Source organism: Girardinichthys multiradiatus, chromosome 12 (genome assembly GCF_021462225.1).
Source record: "Girardinichthys multiradiatus isolate DD_20200921_A chromosome 12, DD_fGirMul_XY1, whole genome shotgun sequence".
In the NCBI taxonomy this organism is placed as follows: domain Eukaryota; kingdom Metazoa; phylum Chordata; class Actinopteri; order Cyprinodontiformes; family Goodeidae; genus Girardinichthys; species Girardinichthys multiradiatus.
This window is the reverse complement of record NC_061805.1, coordinates 34,127,937-34,144,317: the sequence shown is the minus strand read 5'-3', so window position 1 is coordinate 34,144,317 and position 16,381 is coordinate 34,127,937. Positions and strand designations below refer to the sequence as shown.

General features: G+C 43.4%; 1 protein-coding gene across 1 annotated transcript in view; it reads left to right on the top strand.

Annotated features, from left to right (window-relative positions):
• Positions 1-16,381, top strand: part of setbp1 (SET binding protein 1) — a 56,261-nt gene that overhangs the window by 3,143 nt on the left and 36,737 nt on the right. The window contains exon 2 of the mRNA XM_047380733.1: positions 12,773-13,366. Within this exon, the coding sequence (XP_047236689.1) occupies positions 12,932-13,366 (435 nt within the window). The 5' untranslated portion in view covers positions 12,773-12,931. The remainder of the gene's footprint in view (positions 1-12,772; positions 13,367-16,381) is intronic.

Here is a 16,381-nt window from a genome sequence, read left to right as displayed (position 1 = left end):
CTGCCTCACATAGGGCCAAACTAGAAATAAGGGGAAAAGACTGAAACCAGAGTCAGCAGTAGATTGACGTTTTTGCTCAATCCAGATGGGTTTGGCATGAAAAGGGATGAATGTGTGGAAAGGCTCTCATACCAAATCTTAAGCACAGTGGAGGTTCTTTGATGCTGTGGGCCAGTTTCTGGTTCCAAAGGCCCTGTGAACCTTGTTGGAATGCACGGCACGATGAACTATTTGAATTACTAATAGATAAAAAAAACTCTGAGAGCCTCTGTCGATAATTAATGATCAACTATGTTAAGAGGATGACGTATCATTAGTTCTTGCTGATGTAAATAAACACGTGACTTCATATGCCTGTGTGGCATGTAAACGGTTATCAGTATCTAGTTTGTTGCTTATCAATGTGTTTAGTTTCTTATCTTTTTAGTCACAAGAACAAATATATCAAAGGTCCTTTAAGGTTTACTTATATGTATTTTCAGGTGTCACCTTGGTGTGAAAAAGTACAAAATGCAGTATTTCAATGTTTTACATATCTTAGAATATTGGCAGTCAAATCTGATAAATGTTCACCCTACCTGCTCTTAAATAAGATGTTTTTCTGCTACGGTGGGCCTTCTTCATCTTTATTTGTCATTGACAGTCCATCACATAGCATCAAGTTATGCAGCATATAAACCAGCAGATGTTTGTCGCTCTTTCACGCTGTACAACTGCATTACATTTCTTCTGGTTCTAGGATTTACTACTTGTTCTGTTTAAGTTCTATAGTGTGAAAGTCTCAAAATTTTAACCCTCTTAAGTGTTTGGAGTCTTAATCCTTTAACATTTTTGGAATACATCTGTTTTGCACTATAGTTTCCTCTAACAAAATCTCACTTTGTGGGGGCTAGGGCCTCTTGGCCTCCTTGCAGAAATTATTGAGACACCCATCCTCTAAGAGAAGTAGGATTGAGCTGTTGCATCCTAAGGATGAAGGATAAGGAGCCACATGGGATTCATTCATAGATTGAGCTTTTTGGGAAGACACGCTCCGGGTGAGTCTGGGCTGAAACAAAGAATGATGATTATGGGGAAAGGCATCTCATACCCACTGTTACGTATGGTGGAGGTCCTGTGATGCTGTGGGACTATTTCTCTTCCTAACACCATGGGAGCCTTGTTAAAGTGCATTATAAAGTCTTTAAAATACCAAAATATTTAAAGGTGAAAAAGCTTGTTGCCTCTGTCAGGAAATGGAAAAGGGGTTGTCACTTAGTCTTTTAGCAAGATCCAAAACATCTGGCTAAATCAGCACAGAAATGTTTAAACAGACACAAAATTAGCCTTATTCAATGTCCACCTTAGTCTGCAGGTCTAACTCCTATAGAAAACCTGTTTGTTAAGCTAAAAGATGAATGCCTAAGAGATATTCATGGCCTCAGCTCTGGTGATGAAATGCTAAAACATTAATGTTTCTTACTCTTTGTAAGTTGCATTGGCAAAGCCGACCGCTGATCCTCACTGGATCAGTAACGGGTCAGTCAGAACAAATGAGTGGCCAAATGCACTACTCTTGGGTTGTTGAGGAAGGAGTGTATCAGCCGTTCAAAAACTTAAGTCCGGACCAGATCGACCTGAAGATAAGCATAGCTTGCGGGAGGCAGGAACAGATCAGACGTTCGGTCCGGTCTCCTGAGAGTGAAGTTGTGGAAGTGAGCTCACGTGGGTGAAATGTTGCAAGCAATGCCCGACCAGATGGAAAAAGGTGATGTTGAAGGATGGATAATAGAGGTGATTTCATTGATCCTGTCTTGTTAGCACTTTCAACCCTGTCCCCCCACCTCCCTAAACTGGGCATCGTTTCCTTTCTCTCTTTTTTTCGGCATGGAAAGTACTGAGCTGACTGTTGTTACTCCCTATTAGGTGACAAGATGGTTGTGCCACCTTTAAATTAAAGCATGAGAAATCGATTAGGTGTATCCCCTTCTGGGCTGAGGACCTCGGGTCGAAATAGGATCACAGGGAGAGGAGATGGGAGGAGGGAATGTGAACGGGATCCAAGGACAAATCTAACTGTTGGCAGCCTCTCAGAACAAAATATCAGCACTGGAGCACCTTTTGGCAGAGAGCACTGAGAGGAAGATGGAGTGAAGTGGGGGGAGAGGGAAGGAAAGCGGTAGCAGAGAGAGAAGAGAGGGAGAGGAGGTGTGTGGGGGGGGTTGAAGACAGTTGGGAAGTAGGGGAGGTGTTTTTTTTTTGCTGACAGCCATTTTGTGGCTTCTGCTGCAGTTAAAACAGTTTAACATTCATCTGCTGGTGCGGGGTGTAGTTAGGTGAGGATGGTTTCTGTGTTACCTGGCATATGGCTTGTCCTGAAGATCTGTGTGTGTGTGTGTGTGTGTGCGCGCGCGTGTGTGTGTGTGTGTGCGCGCGCGTGTGTGTGCGTGTGCATCCCTGCGTGAGAGAACTCCAAGGACCATCATTTTCAATTATGGCTGCCCCACATGTGGTGTTTTATGATCGTCCTTTCTGCCACCTTACGGTTGAACACATCCATGTGCCATCCATGTTGACCAGTCGGAAATTATTCTTGAAGTCACGGTCTTTAGAATAATCACTTTGATGGCTTTTTTCACCTTGTCGGTCACCTAACGTAGAAAGATCGGTTCTCTGCTTGTTTGATTTGTGAACAGAGCCTGTCCAAGGCTGTGTAGGACCTTAAGTTAAATTTGATGTGGGGCCCCTTCAAACAACCATAAATCATCCGAGCTCATCCTAATATCCCCTTTATATCAATGTTCAAACATTAATGCACCACACATCTAGTATACAGTCCTGTGAAAAAGTATTTGCCCCATTATAGATTTTGTCTGTTTTAGTAAATACATAAAGTAGTTTTCAAATTATGATTTTACTTTTTGAGGGAACAAAGCTATCCAAACCAATATGGCCCTATGTGAAAAAGTTACTGCCCCCCTAGACCTCATATTTGGTCATGCCACCTCTTGCGGCAACATCTGCTGTCAAGTATTTGTGATAACTGGCAAAGAGTTGTTTACACAGCTGCATAGGAGCTTTGGTCTACTCTTCTTTGCAAAATTATTTTAATTCAGCCACATTAGCCGGTTTTCAACTGTGAATGATGCCACATGCTACAGCATCTCAATCAAATCTAAGTCTAGGGTGACTAGCGTGCTCTAAAACCTTAAGCTGAAGGTCACAAACTGATGGCTAGATGTTTTCCTTCAAGATTTCCTGGTAGAGAGAAGAATTCACATTTTCTTCAATTAGAGCAAGTCATCCAGGTTCTGAAGAAACAAAGCAGCCCCTGATCATAATACTACTACCTCTATGTTTGGGGCTCCATTATTCTTCATTTATAGATAATGGCTCTCACCGTGGTTCACTTGAGACCCAAAACCTTAGAAATGACCTTTTAAATCCTTTTCAGACTTATATATGTCAGTGACATTGTTTTTCATCTGTTCTTCGATTTCTTTGGATCGGGGCAAAAAGTGTTTATTTTAGAGATTTTTAGCCTACCTCATGTTGTCAGACAGGTTCTGTAATAGTGACTTCTTGCCTGGGTGTGGCTAGTGGAACCCAGCTTTTGGTTTTTCACTGTTGATTCCTGATTTATTAAGGGAGTATTTAGGTCAGACTTTTTTTTCTCTTAGTAAAAAAAATTTATCATTTGAAATCCATATTTATTTACTCAGATTATCTCTTTATGATTATAAAATTTGTTTGATGATCCGAAAGTGTGGCAAAAAGCTAAAAACAAGAAATCTGCATGGGGACATTACTTTTTGTGTTTTGTGGAGATGCACATAGAATTTTACGGGTGACCAGAATTGGCAATTTTTCAGTATCCTCAGCCCTGACTGGTGACCAGGCTGTCAAAAATCCAATCATTGAACACAATCTACTTACGAGTTTTCTCTTCTCAACGTCCAAACTGGAGAGTTTGTCGCTCAGACTCAGAGTTACCAGAACCAGTGCTCCAGGGAAAACACATGTTTAGTAATGCTAACCGCGCTAACAGTGCTAATCGCTAATATAAGATGCTAAGGCATTTTTAAAAATTTTACTTCGTAATCCTTTAACTTTGAATTATTAGTAAAATGTTTTTGTTTTAATGACTCTATCTCTGATTCCAAAATAATTAAGGAACATGGCAGGAAAGCTAAAAAAATATTCTGAACGATGTTTATTCATACATCTTCCTATATATTATGGTTCTTAAAGAGAAATAGGATTTTGTGGTCAAACATAAACCTCAGAATTCTGACTGGTGCATCTCCAGTAAGTTCGCTATATTTCTGCAGTTTAGGTGGCTGTTCCAGGTTGAATAGTAAAGGCACCCACAGAGTCAGGTGAACTGTAAGCAGCACAGACTCAGAGCGTACTGTCAGGACGTTTGAGATTTAATAGTCGAGCGTACCAATTTCCTACATTTGTCATACATACATTTCCCACACTTTCTGCCATGGTTTCATCAGATAAGGAGGCTAATTTGCCTTGTAGCTTTGGAGAAATAAAAGAAAGCGCTGTTAAACCAGAGTAGGGAAGAAGAAAGGGAACACACTTGTCAGTGCAGCGCAGAGAGTGGCAGTGACCACTACTGGTTGTACGGAGCAGTGTATCACATATACAGGTCGATGTGAAGACTTTTTCACGCCGAGCAGTTTAATGTGTGACACGTGATAGTATGCGGTCGTAAAAAAATAAGCTTGAGTCTGCCTCGGGTTTGCACGGATGTCAAAAGACTTAAAGATGCCTGACTCTGTGGGAGCCTTAAGACGTTATAATATTGATTCTGAAGCGCTGACCTGTGTAACAGCAAAATACGGTGCTGAGGAAAAACAATCTCGGAAGTCTGCCTAAATTTATTTACATAAATGCTTTTAAATATCAGTAATCACAAGTTTTGTTTTCCACAGTAACCACAGATGTATCACTTCTGCAAAACCATTTACATTAGTACACTAGACATTATAACAATTCTAGCATCCTTGGAGGACATAAGCTGTTGCTTAGTTTGCTTATGTATCTGGCTGGCTCTGCTTGTGGATACCAGGAGACTGGTCGCACTCAATAGGATTTTACTCCAAGCTAAGATTGCATCCTGTAGGAAACATTTCAGTGCTGTTTTAAAAAGAGTAAAGCAGATAAATGAAAAGACAGTGTATGGCATCTCATTAAGATACTCATCTGCAGCCACAGACTATGCTGGTGCTCTCATATAAAAAGTAAAAGGAAAAAAATCTTCATCTTGTGCAAATGGAAAAAAACAGCCATTTGGGGTGTGCATCTGAATCTAAATGTGTGTGTGTGCATGCAAATGTCTTCATGTGTGTATGAGCTATTTGCGAGTCCACCTCAGGCACTGAGCTGCTGGGTATGCAGCCTTAAAAGGTTGTGTTACTGCTGCCATCCCCCTCTCTCCCTCTCCATGTGTCTCACTCTCTGTTTTTTCACTAACACTCTTTTCTTCCTCAGTTCTGTCTGTACATTTGCATCATTCACCACATCTCTCCTCTGTCCATCTGTGTCCCATTATCGGTGTTTCATCATTAGACAAAACGTTGCGTGGCCCTACTCGCTCGACCTTATGCTGTTTGAGAGCAAAACTAGTTAGCTCTGGCAGTTCTGAGAGCATAATAAAGCTATTTATGCAGCAAGTCTGGCCTCTCACAATCAGCCTGCTGTCTGAGGCTAGCTGAGGTGTGTATGTGTGTATAGGAGAAAGGAGACAGTGAGGCTCACGCTAAGTAAGTGAGGGAGGCCCGAGGAGGAGTCAGGCTTACATAAACTCTCTGGTCCTGCCAGTAACTCTACTAAACGCTTCTTAGGGCAGCTGGGCAGGGAGGGAGGAGAAGGAGCCATGACCCATTTAGGTAGTTTATGCAGTAATATCCTGGACTGATGCTTAAGACCATTCTGCTGTCATATAGGGTCATTTTGGTAAAAGGTCTGTCTTTTTGATCTGTGAACTTGTGTGTGTCTCATTGTGGTTGGCATTTGTTTCTTTTTCCTGTCATTGTCCGCAGTCACATGACGGCCAGGGTGGCTTTCACACATACCACAGGGGGCGAGTCACTACGCTGGCATTAGGACCAAAGTGGGTCATGTGGGCACTGTGTGAGATCAGCCTGGATTTAATTTCTTCTGTTATTTCTGCGAAACCCTGCAAACCCAGAAGCCACCGAAACGACCACAGTCGTGGTTTTGACTTTTTTGTTTTTGCAGTGATTTTTTCCTGAAGGCAAGCATTTTTCATTCATTCTAGAGGCTTATGAAAAATACCCCTGAGATGGGTAATCCATCAAACTGATCATCTTGTCCGCTTTATTTATGTATCATTGTTGCATACTGATGTAACTCTTCCCAATGTGCGGTCGTTCAGTGAGCCGGATTTGTTTGGAGAACTGTTTAGTGGAAGACTTAAATCATGGAGGTTGTGACATCCGAGACTTCAGGCTGCCAAAAAGCTTTGCATTTAAGATGTCGAGATCTACCACAGAGGAAAATAATGTTCGCCACTAAAAGGCAGGAAGATACATTTTGCCACGTTAAAAAGATCTGCCGTCGAAAACAGAGGTTTTCTCAAAATCAAATAACAGTTCTGAGCAGTCTGTTGCCCTGAATCTGACGAGTAAAACCTATACTGTCTTAGAATCAGAATCAGCTTTATTTGCCCAATTTTGTGCACACACACAAACAAGCAATTTGACTTCAGTTCTCAACATTTAAAATGTGAAAAAGGGAAAACAATCTATGTATGTTTATATAAATAATAAATACAGACACACAAAGTGTTTTTTATGAAAGGAAGACTATGTTGAATTGGTGCAAATATGCATGGTATCGATCTGGGCACTCCTACTGTTAAGTGTTCATCAAAGAGACATCCTGGGGGAGGAATCCGTCTCTGTGACGCCTGGTTTTTGCAAATAGTGCTCTGACATGTCGAACGGAAGGTAAAAGTCTAAAAAGTGTGTGTCCAGGATGTGTGGGGTCTTCATAGATGTCAAACCACACATTGATAGATGTACCCAGGACAGACGGAATAATGGCAATGTAGAAAAAGGCCAGCTGCTCCTGTGGAAGGTTGTACTTCTTGAGTTGCTGCAAGAAATACTGTTTCTGCTGGATCTTCTTCTGAGCAGTGCCTAATTGCCCTTTTCTACCAGCGTGGTTCGTCCCGGATTGGCTTTACTCTACACGGTTCGGTTTGTTTTCAATTACAATGAAGAACTATCTAAGTGTGGGCGGGATCATCAATAGCAAGGCAGCCACACAGTCCAAAAAGTAACGTGATTTTATTTATTGTGACACAAACACAACAGTGGAGGACCTGCTGCTCAGTGCTGATTAGTGACCGACAGTCTTCTGACATTGTGTTTTCAGCACGACTCGAGTTGGGTAGCTGTTACTAATGGAAAAGCCTAAAAACAAGTAGAGTTGTATCGGACCGTGCTTAGCAAGCTTAACACACTTCAGACCACTGTCTTGAGCTCCAGGTGGTTCTGGTCGCACCAGTGTACCGGCCGATCCACCTCCCGTCTGTATGCAGACTCATCAGTCTCCTGGACCAGACCAATGACAGTGGTGTCATCTGCAAACTTTAGGAGTTACATAGTTGAAGTGCAGTCATTTGTGTACCGAGAGATGAGGAGTTGGAAGAAAACACTCCCCTCGGTGGTGCCGGCGCTGATGGTTTTTGTACAGGAGTGGATGCTCCCTAGCCTCCATGAGCTTCCTGCTCAATTAGGAAGCTGGTAATCCACTGACAGGTGGAGGCCAGCACTGTGAGCTGGGTGAGCTTCTGGTGGAGGATATCTGGGTTGATGGTGTTAAAGGCTAAGCTGAAGTCTACAAACAAGATCCTGGTCTACGTCCCTGAGGTGGGGCAGGATGATGTGCAGTCCCAAGTTGACTGCATCATCTGCCAACCTGTTTGCCCAGTAAGCAAGCTGCAGAGGGTCCAGCAAGGGGCCTGTGATGTCCTTCAGATGCTTCAGCAGCAGACGCTCAAAGGATCTAATGACCACAGATGTCAGGGCGACAGGACCATGCTGGTGCAGGCTTTGAAGACCGAGATGATGGTAAAGTGTTTGAAACATGAGGAAAATTGTTAAAGATCTGAGTAAAGATGGAGCCAGTTGGTCAGCTCAGGCTCTCAGGTACTGGAGCTTTCTTGGTCTTCTGATGCTGACAGAGCCTATTTATGCCTTCCTCAGAGATCTTAAATCCAGCTAGGAGGTCTGAGGTGAGGTGGGTGGGGAGCTTTTTTGTCAAAGGTGAGACGTGGACAAGTTGATGAGAGGTGTGAAGGGCTGCTTTTCAAACCTGCAGTAGAAGCTGTTACGGTCATCCTCTAGTTAGTAATACTTTGACCATTCAAACTGATGTCGGGTTATCTGCTGAGAAGCTGTTTTTTAGCTTCTTGCTGTAGCTTCTCTTAGCTGGCTTGATCTCTTTGGTCCACTTTTTTTAACTTATCTGCTTATACATGGCTCGGTCCCCACTGCTGTAAGCCTCGTCCTTGTTCCTACGCAGCTTTCTCAGATTAGAAGTGAAACATGGTCTATTGTTGTATGTGTGAAAGGTCTTGGTCTGCACTTATATTTTCACAAAAACTGATGTATGATGTCACAGCATCAGGGAATTTGTTTAGATGAGAGGCTGAAGCTTCATAAACAATCTAACCTGTGCATTTGAAGCAGGCCTGCTTTGACTCATCAGTCCACTTCCTCACAGTCCGAACCAGAGGCTTAGAAATGAATAATTTCTTCCTATAATTGGAATGAGATGAAGCGGATACTTATCGGAAAGTCCCAAAGCAGCCCTGGTGACAGCGCGATATACATCCTTTAAAGCTGTCTAGCAGTGGTCTAGTGTGTTATTATCTCTGGGACACTTAATATGCTGTCTGTATTATGGCAGTGCATTGGAGAGGTTTGCACTGTTAAAATTGCCGAAGAACGAAAATGAGTCTGGGTGTTTTCCTCCTGGTCATTTATGCAAAAGCAAATTCTACCTTCCCTCTTTTTCGCCAAGAGCTCTGCGGTGCGGTTTGCTTGAAACAACTGGAAGCCTGGCATCTGTAATGTGTTGTCCGGGGTGTGCTCACCGACACAGCAGCAGTTCATCCATTTTGTTAGTCAGGGAGCGGACATTGGCCAGGTGGATTAAGGGCAAGGGTGTGTGGAGTCCGTGTTGCCGAAGCTTCACGGGTGCGCCCGCCCGTTTACCTCATCTGCATCCCTTGTAAATCCCATAGAAAGCTGCTGCGAGATCTTAGTAAAATTAGGGTCGATGAAAAATGGAGAAAAAATGCCTAAAGAGGACTGTGTGATGTTTAGGAGTTCCTCTCTAGTCAAAGCTACTCCAGAATGGTGACAGACAGCAGAATAAGGACACCAAAACATGCAAAGTACCAAGGCTGTCATCTGTAGCACCATCTCGGATATGTTAATTAAACAGAGCATTTGTTTGATTCAAATATATTCAGTAAAATAAAAGCCCATCTAATTATGAGCACCTGTAGTTCTTATTTTTGTGCAGAACCTTTTGTATACAAGCTTCTTGGTTTTTATTTTCTTAAAAATACCAGTTTTAGAGCTTAACTGGAACTGGTGACTGTTTAGCACCAGATGTTTCGTTTCAGCTGCATAAAAACACTAAATCTGTCTTACAATAGCAAGGAAGACCATTCACCTTAATCAGGGACTGAGGGAGAGGTTAAAAGAGACCAGAAACCAAGAAAATGTTGTGAGCAGCATCTTTTAGTCCACTTGACTCAGGACAGAGCGGCAAAAACGCCGAGCTTCGGATGAGAAATCGTAATAGATGTAGAGATAGAGCTTAGTGCTTCTTATATTTCTGATTCCATTTGAAACATTAAACATTTGTATTGGGAGCAGAGGCCTCTAAAGGACAGGTGACCTGTCCAGGGTGTACCCCACCTGGAGATAGGCACCTGCCCCATATCCCCCCATCTCCCCACACCCCATGACACCGCAAGGATGAGTGGACAATGGATGGATGGGTGGATGAGAGATTTTACCATCACATTAAAACAAAGAAATATTTTCAGAGTTCATATTTTAAGCTGTCTTAGAGTTACCAGAATTGCTTTTTATATTTTCTCGTAACAATTTCCTTGCTTTAACTGATAGGACTTGTTTGCAGTTCTGTTTATAAATGGTCTTTAAGCTGATCTTAAAAAAAATAACTGCTGTTTAAACAGGATTTATAAATTAGAGTAGGAACATTCAGACATCGACTTATAGGAGGAGAAAACACCATAACCTATGTAAGTTGTAGTCCTTTACAGAAACCAGCAGGATCAAACATCTACGAGGAAGATTCATGTTGACTTGCATGATGATTATTTGAGCTGTGTGTGCAGGATTGTTTGTTGGCTGTGTCTCTGTGATGCCCTGTGATGGAGTGGCATCCAGCGTGTAAACCACCTCTCACCTACTTTCCGCTGGAGACAGATGTTCTAAAGAAGTTTTTTAAGGCAACACAGTTTCACAACATTGTAACAGTTTTATAATGTCTAAGCTTGTAGTCATTATTAGCTATTAATATTAAGATTTTTTATATCACTGCCTTGTGATCTTTGGAAATTTCAATATTTTAGCACTCAGATGCCCTCAGATTCTGTTTAAAATTCAATCTGAAGATTGCTGTTTAATAATAGTGAGTGAAGTATTTTATTAAAAAGAAATTCTGTTAAACAGGAACAGTAAAAAACACTTGGGATTTCTTTCAATCTTTGTTCACTGAATTAAAAGTGAGTTTTTGACTATTTAAAACTTTTACATTTTTGCTATCTAAGGAAAAGCACATACAATGTTAAAGTGCAAGCATTGAAAACCACTGCTGTGGTTCTTTAAGTTTCATTTACCACATCAGCAATGCTTTTAAGTTCCTGAAGTCCTACAACTGAAGTCCTGCTACAGATAAAAGTACAGTAGCATGTATTAGGTTTTTTAAGACTTGCAACTGCTAAATAAATAACCACCAACTATTAAACTGTGTTTTGAAAAAAAACAACAAGTTATGATAAGTTGTTAAGGCCTGCTGGGTATTATGATGGGTATCATTTGACCTTTACTCTAGCTTTAGCACACTGAGAAAACAAATCTAGATACTGCTGTGCATATGCCCCTTTTCCAATAGTCCCTACTCAGCACGGTTCAGTACGGCTTTACCTGCTTTTTAGACTTTTCCACTACTAACAGTTACAGGGAACTGTTCGTATTTTTAGTCCCTGCTTGCCTGTGGATTGCCTGCGGGTGTTTGGTTTGGGAACATCAAGGTTTCATCTTTTGATTTTTGAAGATGATGTGGTTCTGTTCCTGAAGTCCAGAGCTGAGTGAGTAGCAGTCAGCAGAGTCAGCTCCTAAAGTCTGGGTTATACTGGGGGAGGCTGCCGCTCCTCCACATTGAAAGGGGTCAGTTGGGGTAGTAAAGGCATCTGATCAGGATGCCTCCTGGGTTTCTCCCTTCTGAGGTTTCCCAGCATTTACAACTGGGAGGAGACTCTGGGGAAGACCTACAGCCTACTGGAGGGACTATATCTCTTGTGGCTTAGGACCGCCTTGGGATCTGTCAGAATGAGCTTGAGAGTGTCGCTGCGGGGATGGATGGATGGAAATGATATATTTCAACTGTAACCACCATGGTGTAAACCCTTGTATAAGGGTTGAGGATGTTTTTTTCCTTGCTGTTTGCTTTACACACTGAGGTCTTATTATGTCTCTAATGAGCAGCAAAGCTTTTACTTGAGTCATGTGTGCTGATCATGGTCCAGTCTGGGTTCACATCAGCGTAAACGGTGCCAGACTAAGCTCAGCATGTGAGACAGCTTTCCCCACTTCCACTCAGTCCTGCCTCATGTCATGTTGACTGATGGGATTCCCTGGAGCTCTAGTAAGAACTGTAGTCCAGTGTTTGTTTTGGTTGCTTTCTGTTTATACCCTGGTGTATTTGGCCTGTGTAAGTATGTGCGTGTGTGATGATGATGATGATGATGATGTGCATGCACATATGCAATAATCCAACACTGAAAACCTTAATTTAGTGAGATATTCTTCCCTCTCTAAATAGCACTGTGGATACAGCAGTGCAGCTCGCTCCATGACAGCAACACTGTCATTTGGATGTGTATTTATGTGCATAACGTGTTTTTAATACATTTGTGCAGCAATGCTGCTATGTGAGTGTGTAAAACAATTCAGACGCTGGTTTTTCCAGACCAGCTCGTAAACCACATCTGGGGAAGGAATTTAGATTCTTTCTCTCCTTCTTTCTCTGCTGGCATTTGCTTCCCCCCATTGCAAGATTCCCTCCTCCCTGCTTTGGACTTAAAGGAGAAAGTCGTTTATGTTCATATTTTCAGTCTTGTGTCCTCAGGGTAACTTAAGCCTGGCTTTAGAGTAGAAAAGAGGAATGTTTTACTTAACAATGATCACGAGCGTTGGCATGGCTGTGCTTCAAATCTGCTGGAAAAGGATGAAGGCAGGTACTGAGAGAAACTACTAAGTGTGAAAAATCTGTTTATTTATGTGAGATACAAAATGCAAATGAGAGTCTGGCAGCTTGCCTCTGCAGCGCTGTGAAGATCCTGTTTGTGTGTCCTTGCATCTAACAGCCTGCCAGTGATGTTGTTGACAGTGGACAAGCCTGTGCTGAGAGGTTGTAAGCGAGCAGGAGATGCAGTACTGCTTTTTCCCTCTAATCATGTTCTTCACCTGCTCTTCTCTCGCAGATTGTCCCTGGCTTCGCTGTGTTCCTTTGGGACAACGGACACAACCCCAGTAGCTGACTGACAGCACCAAGCAGCCCACCGGACCACTGTGCTGAAACTTCCCATTGGCCGGCTGCCAGAGCTTCCCCCCCATCCTGACTGGCTCTGGCGGGAGCGTGGATGGAGCCGAGGGATCTAGTTGGCTCCGCCCGACCCAAAGAGGCGGACCTTCGGGAAGGCAGGGCAGGGCCGAACAAGGAGCATCAACTGGCGGCGGGAGGCACCGGGCTGGTGCACAGCGATGATGTGATTAACGGCGCTGCCAGTGAGGGGGAGGGGCTAGAGGAACAGGGGGAGGGGCTTATGGAGGAGCAGGAGTTTTCCATCAAGGAAGCTAGTTTCCAAGAGGGAAGTCTCAAGTTGAAGATACAGACCACCAAGCGCACCAAGAAGCCGCCCAAGAGCCTTGAGAACTATATTTGTCCGCCAGAGATCAGGATGACCATCAGACCTCCGGCTGGAGAAGGCAAAGGGGGGCGACAAGGGCGGACAGGAGGCGGGGCAGGAGCAGGGCGGGGCCCCAAGGACGAAGAACGAGGTCCCCCGAGAAAACGGGTAAGTAGGCCCATTCCTCCTGCTTCTTCTGTACTCACTTGGAATCAGTAAGAAATCAAAGCATATCAAGTATGATAGCTTTGAGTGAAAAAAATACACTTCTGTCTAACTTAACATCTCAATCCATAGCTTTTGTCAATTGCCCCCCCAGCTGCGTTTACATAGAGTCAAAGTTTGCTGTAACTGATACCACTCTGACTGAGATCACACAGTGACACACACATGGGCGGCTACACACACACATACACACACATAGCAGCTGAGAATAGGGCTGACACAAGCAAGTGACAGCTGGTGTCTGCCCTCTCCATTTGTGGTCATACACTCGGAGACCTTTCTTGTCCCCTCTCCTCACCGCTTGTTTCCTTTCCTCTCTTATTACCTCCTTTAACACAATCAGCCTTTGTGGGTCACAGCCTTCAACGCCCCTGCCCCCCTTCCTCCTCCTCTATCACCCTTCCCACACTATACTGGTTTCTGGTGTGTGACACTGTGTACGTACAGGTCCTTGGGGGAATCTAGTGTTTGTGGGTATGTTGACCTACACGATGCTGTGTGTGTGTCCAAACCTGACAGCCATCTCAGCAGCGCTGAGCACGACAGGCCCAGCAGGACTAACGGTGTCACGTTGTCAACAAGCTGCAGAATCGTGTTCTGCTCTGTTGTTTGCGCTCCAACTCAAGTGGCTCACAGGGTAAAAGAACCCCATGGTAGGTGTCGAATGGTCTGCTTTGAGCCCGTTCATCGGTGGGCACGGTTAGCTCAGGAGGAACATTGGAAAAAGTGTTTATCAATACTTTGTCACTTAGAGACGTACAAAAGTACTCACATTCCTTAAACTTTTACAACCCAAAAACTGTAAATTATTTCATAAGGATTTTTTGTCCTAAATTAACAGAAAGTAAAGCATAATTGTCAGGTGGAAAAGGTATTTTTTTAAATAGTATTTTAACATATAATACTGTAGCTTCATTCATATTCCCATCAACTCTGATCAGCTCCCTCCTAAGGAAACGCTTCCCCCCAGCATGATGCTGCCACCACCATGTTTCATCCTGAAAGTATCCTTTTCCTTTTACTTTACAATTACGCACCTAATTTGGTTGGTCTACTCTAGACCATAAAATCCAAATAAAATGCATTAAAGTTTGTAACGTTACAACAAGTGAATGGACTTCATTTATCTCCATCTATCTTTCCATTGACTCTGACCAGCAGGGACAGCCTTCCCTGCCCTGGTTAAAAAACAATCCCCACAGTATGTCGCTGCCACCACCATGTTTCATGCAGGTCATTATGTTTAATGTTGTTCCAACCAGAGCACTTTTTTCCACATGCTGTCAGCATCCTTTACTTGCTGCAAGCTTCTTTTTGCCATTCTTCCATAGAGGCCTGACGTTAGAGTGCACGACTAGCAGTTGTCTAGTAAACTTTCTTCCTGTATTACTTTGTCTGATTTAAATACTGCTGCTAGATCCTTTTATTACTTCAGATTTTTTTGGGCTGATTGTAAATCTTTGCAATTACTGATAAGTGGAGAGTCATTGCCAAGATGGAAGGAAACATCGTTGTGTGTCCATGTTTATTAACCTTTTCAAACATTTGGAGCATTTGCTTGGAAATAAGGCAAAATGTGTTTGTTTTTTTATTGTAAGCTGGCAACGAAACCTAGCCAGAGTTCCTGCTGGTTTTCTGTTGGATGCGTTGTCTAAACACACAGTAAACCTTCTGACCTGCCTGTAGGATTATTCAATGGGAAAATGAAAAAGCATGACGAGATATGAAAGAATTCCAGTGTTTTTATCCATTAGTAAGCTGGGTGGGTTGAGCCTCGCCTTCTGAAGCCCTGGCAGCCGCTCATAATCCAGAGCCATCAGCCCCCTAATTAGGAAGCCCACCGCTTGGTGATGATTGACAGCTTGTTGTCATAGTGACGGCTCTGAAAAGCTCTTGTCTTCTGAGGTTTGTTGAGGGGAGGGGGAACGTGTTGGTGTTGTTTCAGATCCGTTTCAACCCTTCACCCCACTGCTCTGTCCCCCAATTACCCACACCCACCCACCTCCTCTGCCTGCATCCACCCATCACCTGCCACCCCAGGCAGGCTCACTAGAGAGGAACGGGTTAAAGAGAGCCTCTCTCTCTCTCCCTCTCTGCATGCCTGGGTATGTGTGTGTGTTGAGGTTAAATACTCTCTTTGTGGTGTACGGGAGGCTGTGTGTCAGAAGGGGAGGGGAAGTGAGGTGGAGAGCAGATGGACAGCCTCTCCACTCGCTCTTGTATTGTGTCCGCATCTACTCCTTTTCTCCGGTCTCCCTCTTTATCCATCTCTTTTCCACACTTGTCCCTGCCATTTTTTCTTCCCTCGCATCTTCCACTTTTTCCATCACTCTTTTCAGCCCCTACCAGATGGCAGCACGGGGTAATAGCAGCAACAGAGCAGGAGAAGGAGAAAGGGAAAGGAGAAGGGGGTTGCGGAAAGAGGAGGAGAAAGGAGGTGGAGGTCAGGCATATGGAGAGCCTGGTTAAGGGGCCCCCTCAGAGGGAATGTGTTTGTGCGTGTAGTAGTGTGGTGAATAGAGGAGGGGGGGAGAGGGAGGATACAATAGAAATCCATTAAGAAGGAGATTTGCCTCTAATAGACAGAGAAGGGTAGAGACCGCCAGCCTGATTAGAAGCTAAACATGTAGAGAGAAGAAAATTAAACCAGACCTTTTTCAGTTATTCTCTGTTGTGTGGTGTCACATGGCCAAAAGAAGTGAGATGATTTGAACAAAGATTATGTAATTGTTAAAAAAATAAGACCTTTAACAGCAAATGGCAGAAAACATGCTTGTGCAGACTAGGTGTGTAAAAAGATCAGAACACCATAAAATTCCTTCCCAGAGTGAATCTTTCTCATAAAGTCCTACCCAGACGCTGTCAGCACATAACTTTATCTGGTGAAGTAAGTGTAAGCTGCTATTATGACCCCCGGGCCTGAGGCTGAATTCTTGAAGCCTCACAACTTGTTTTATC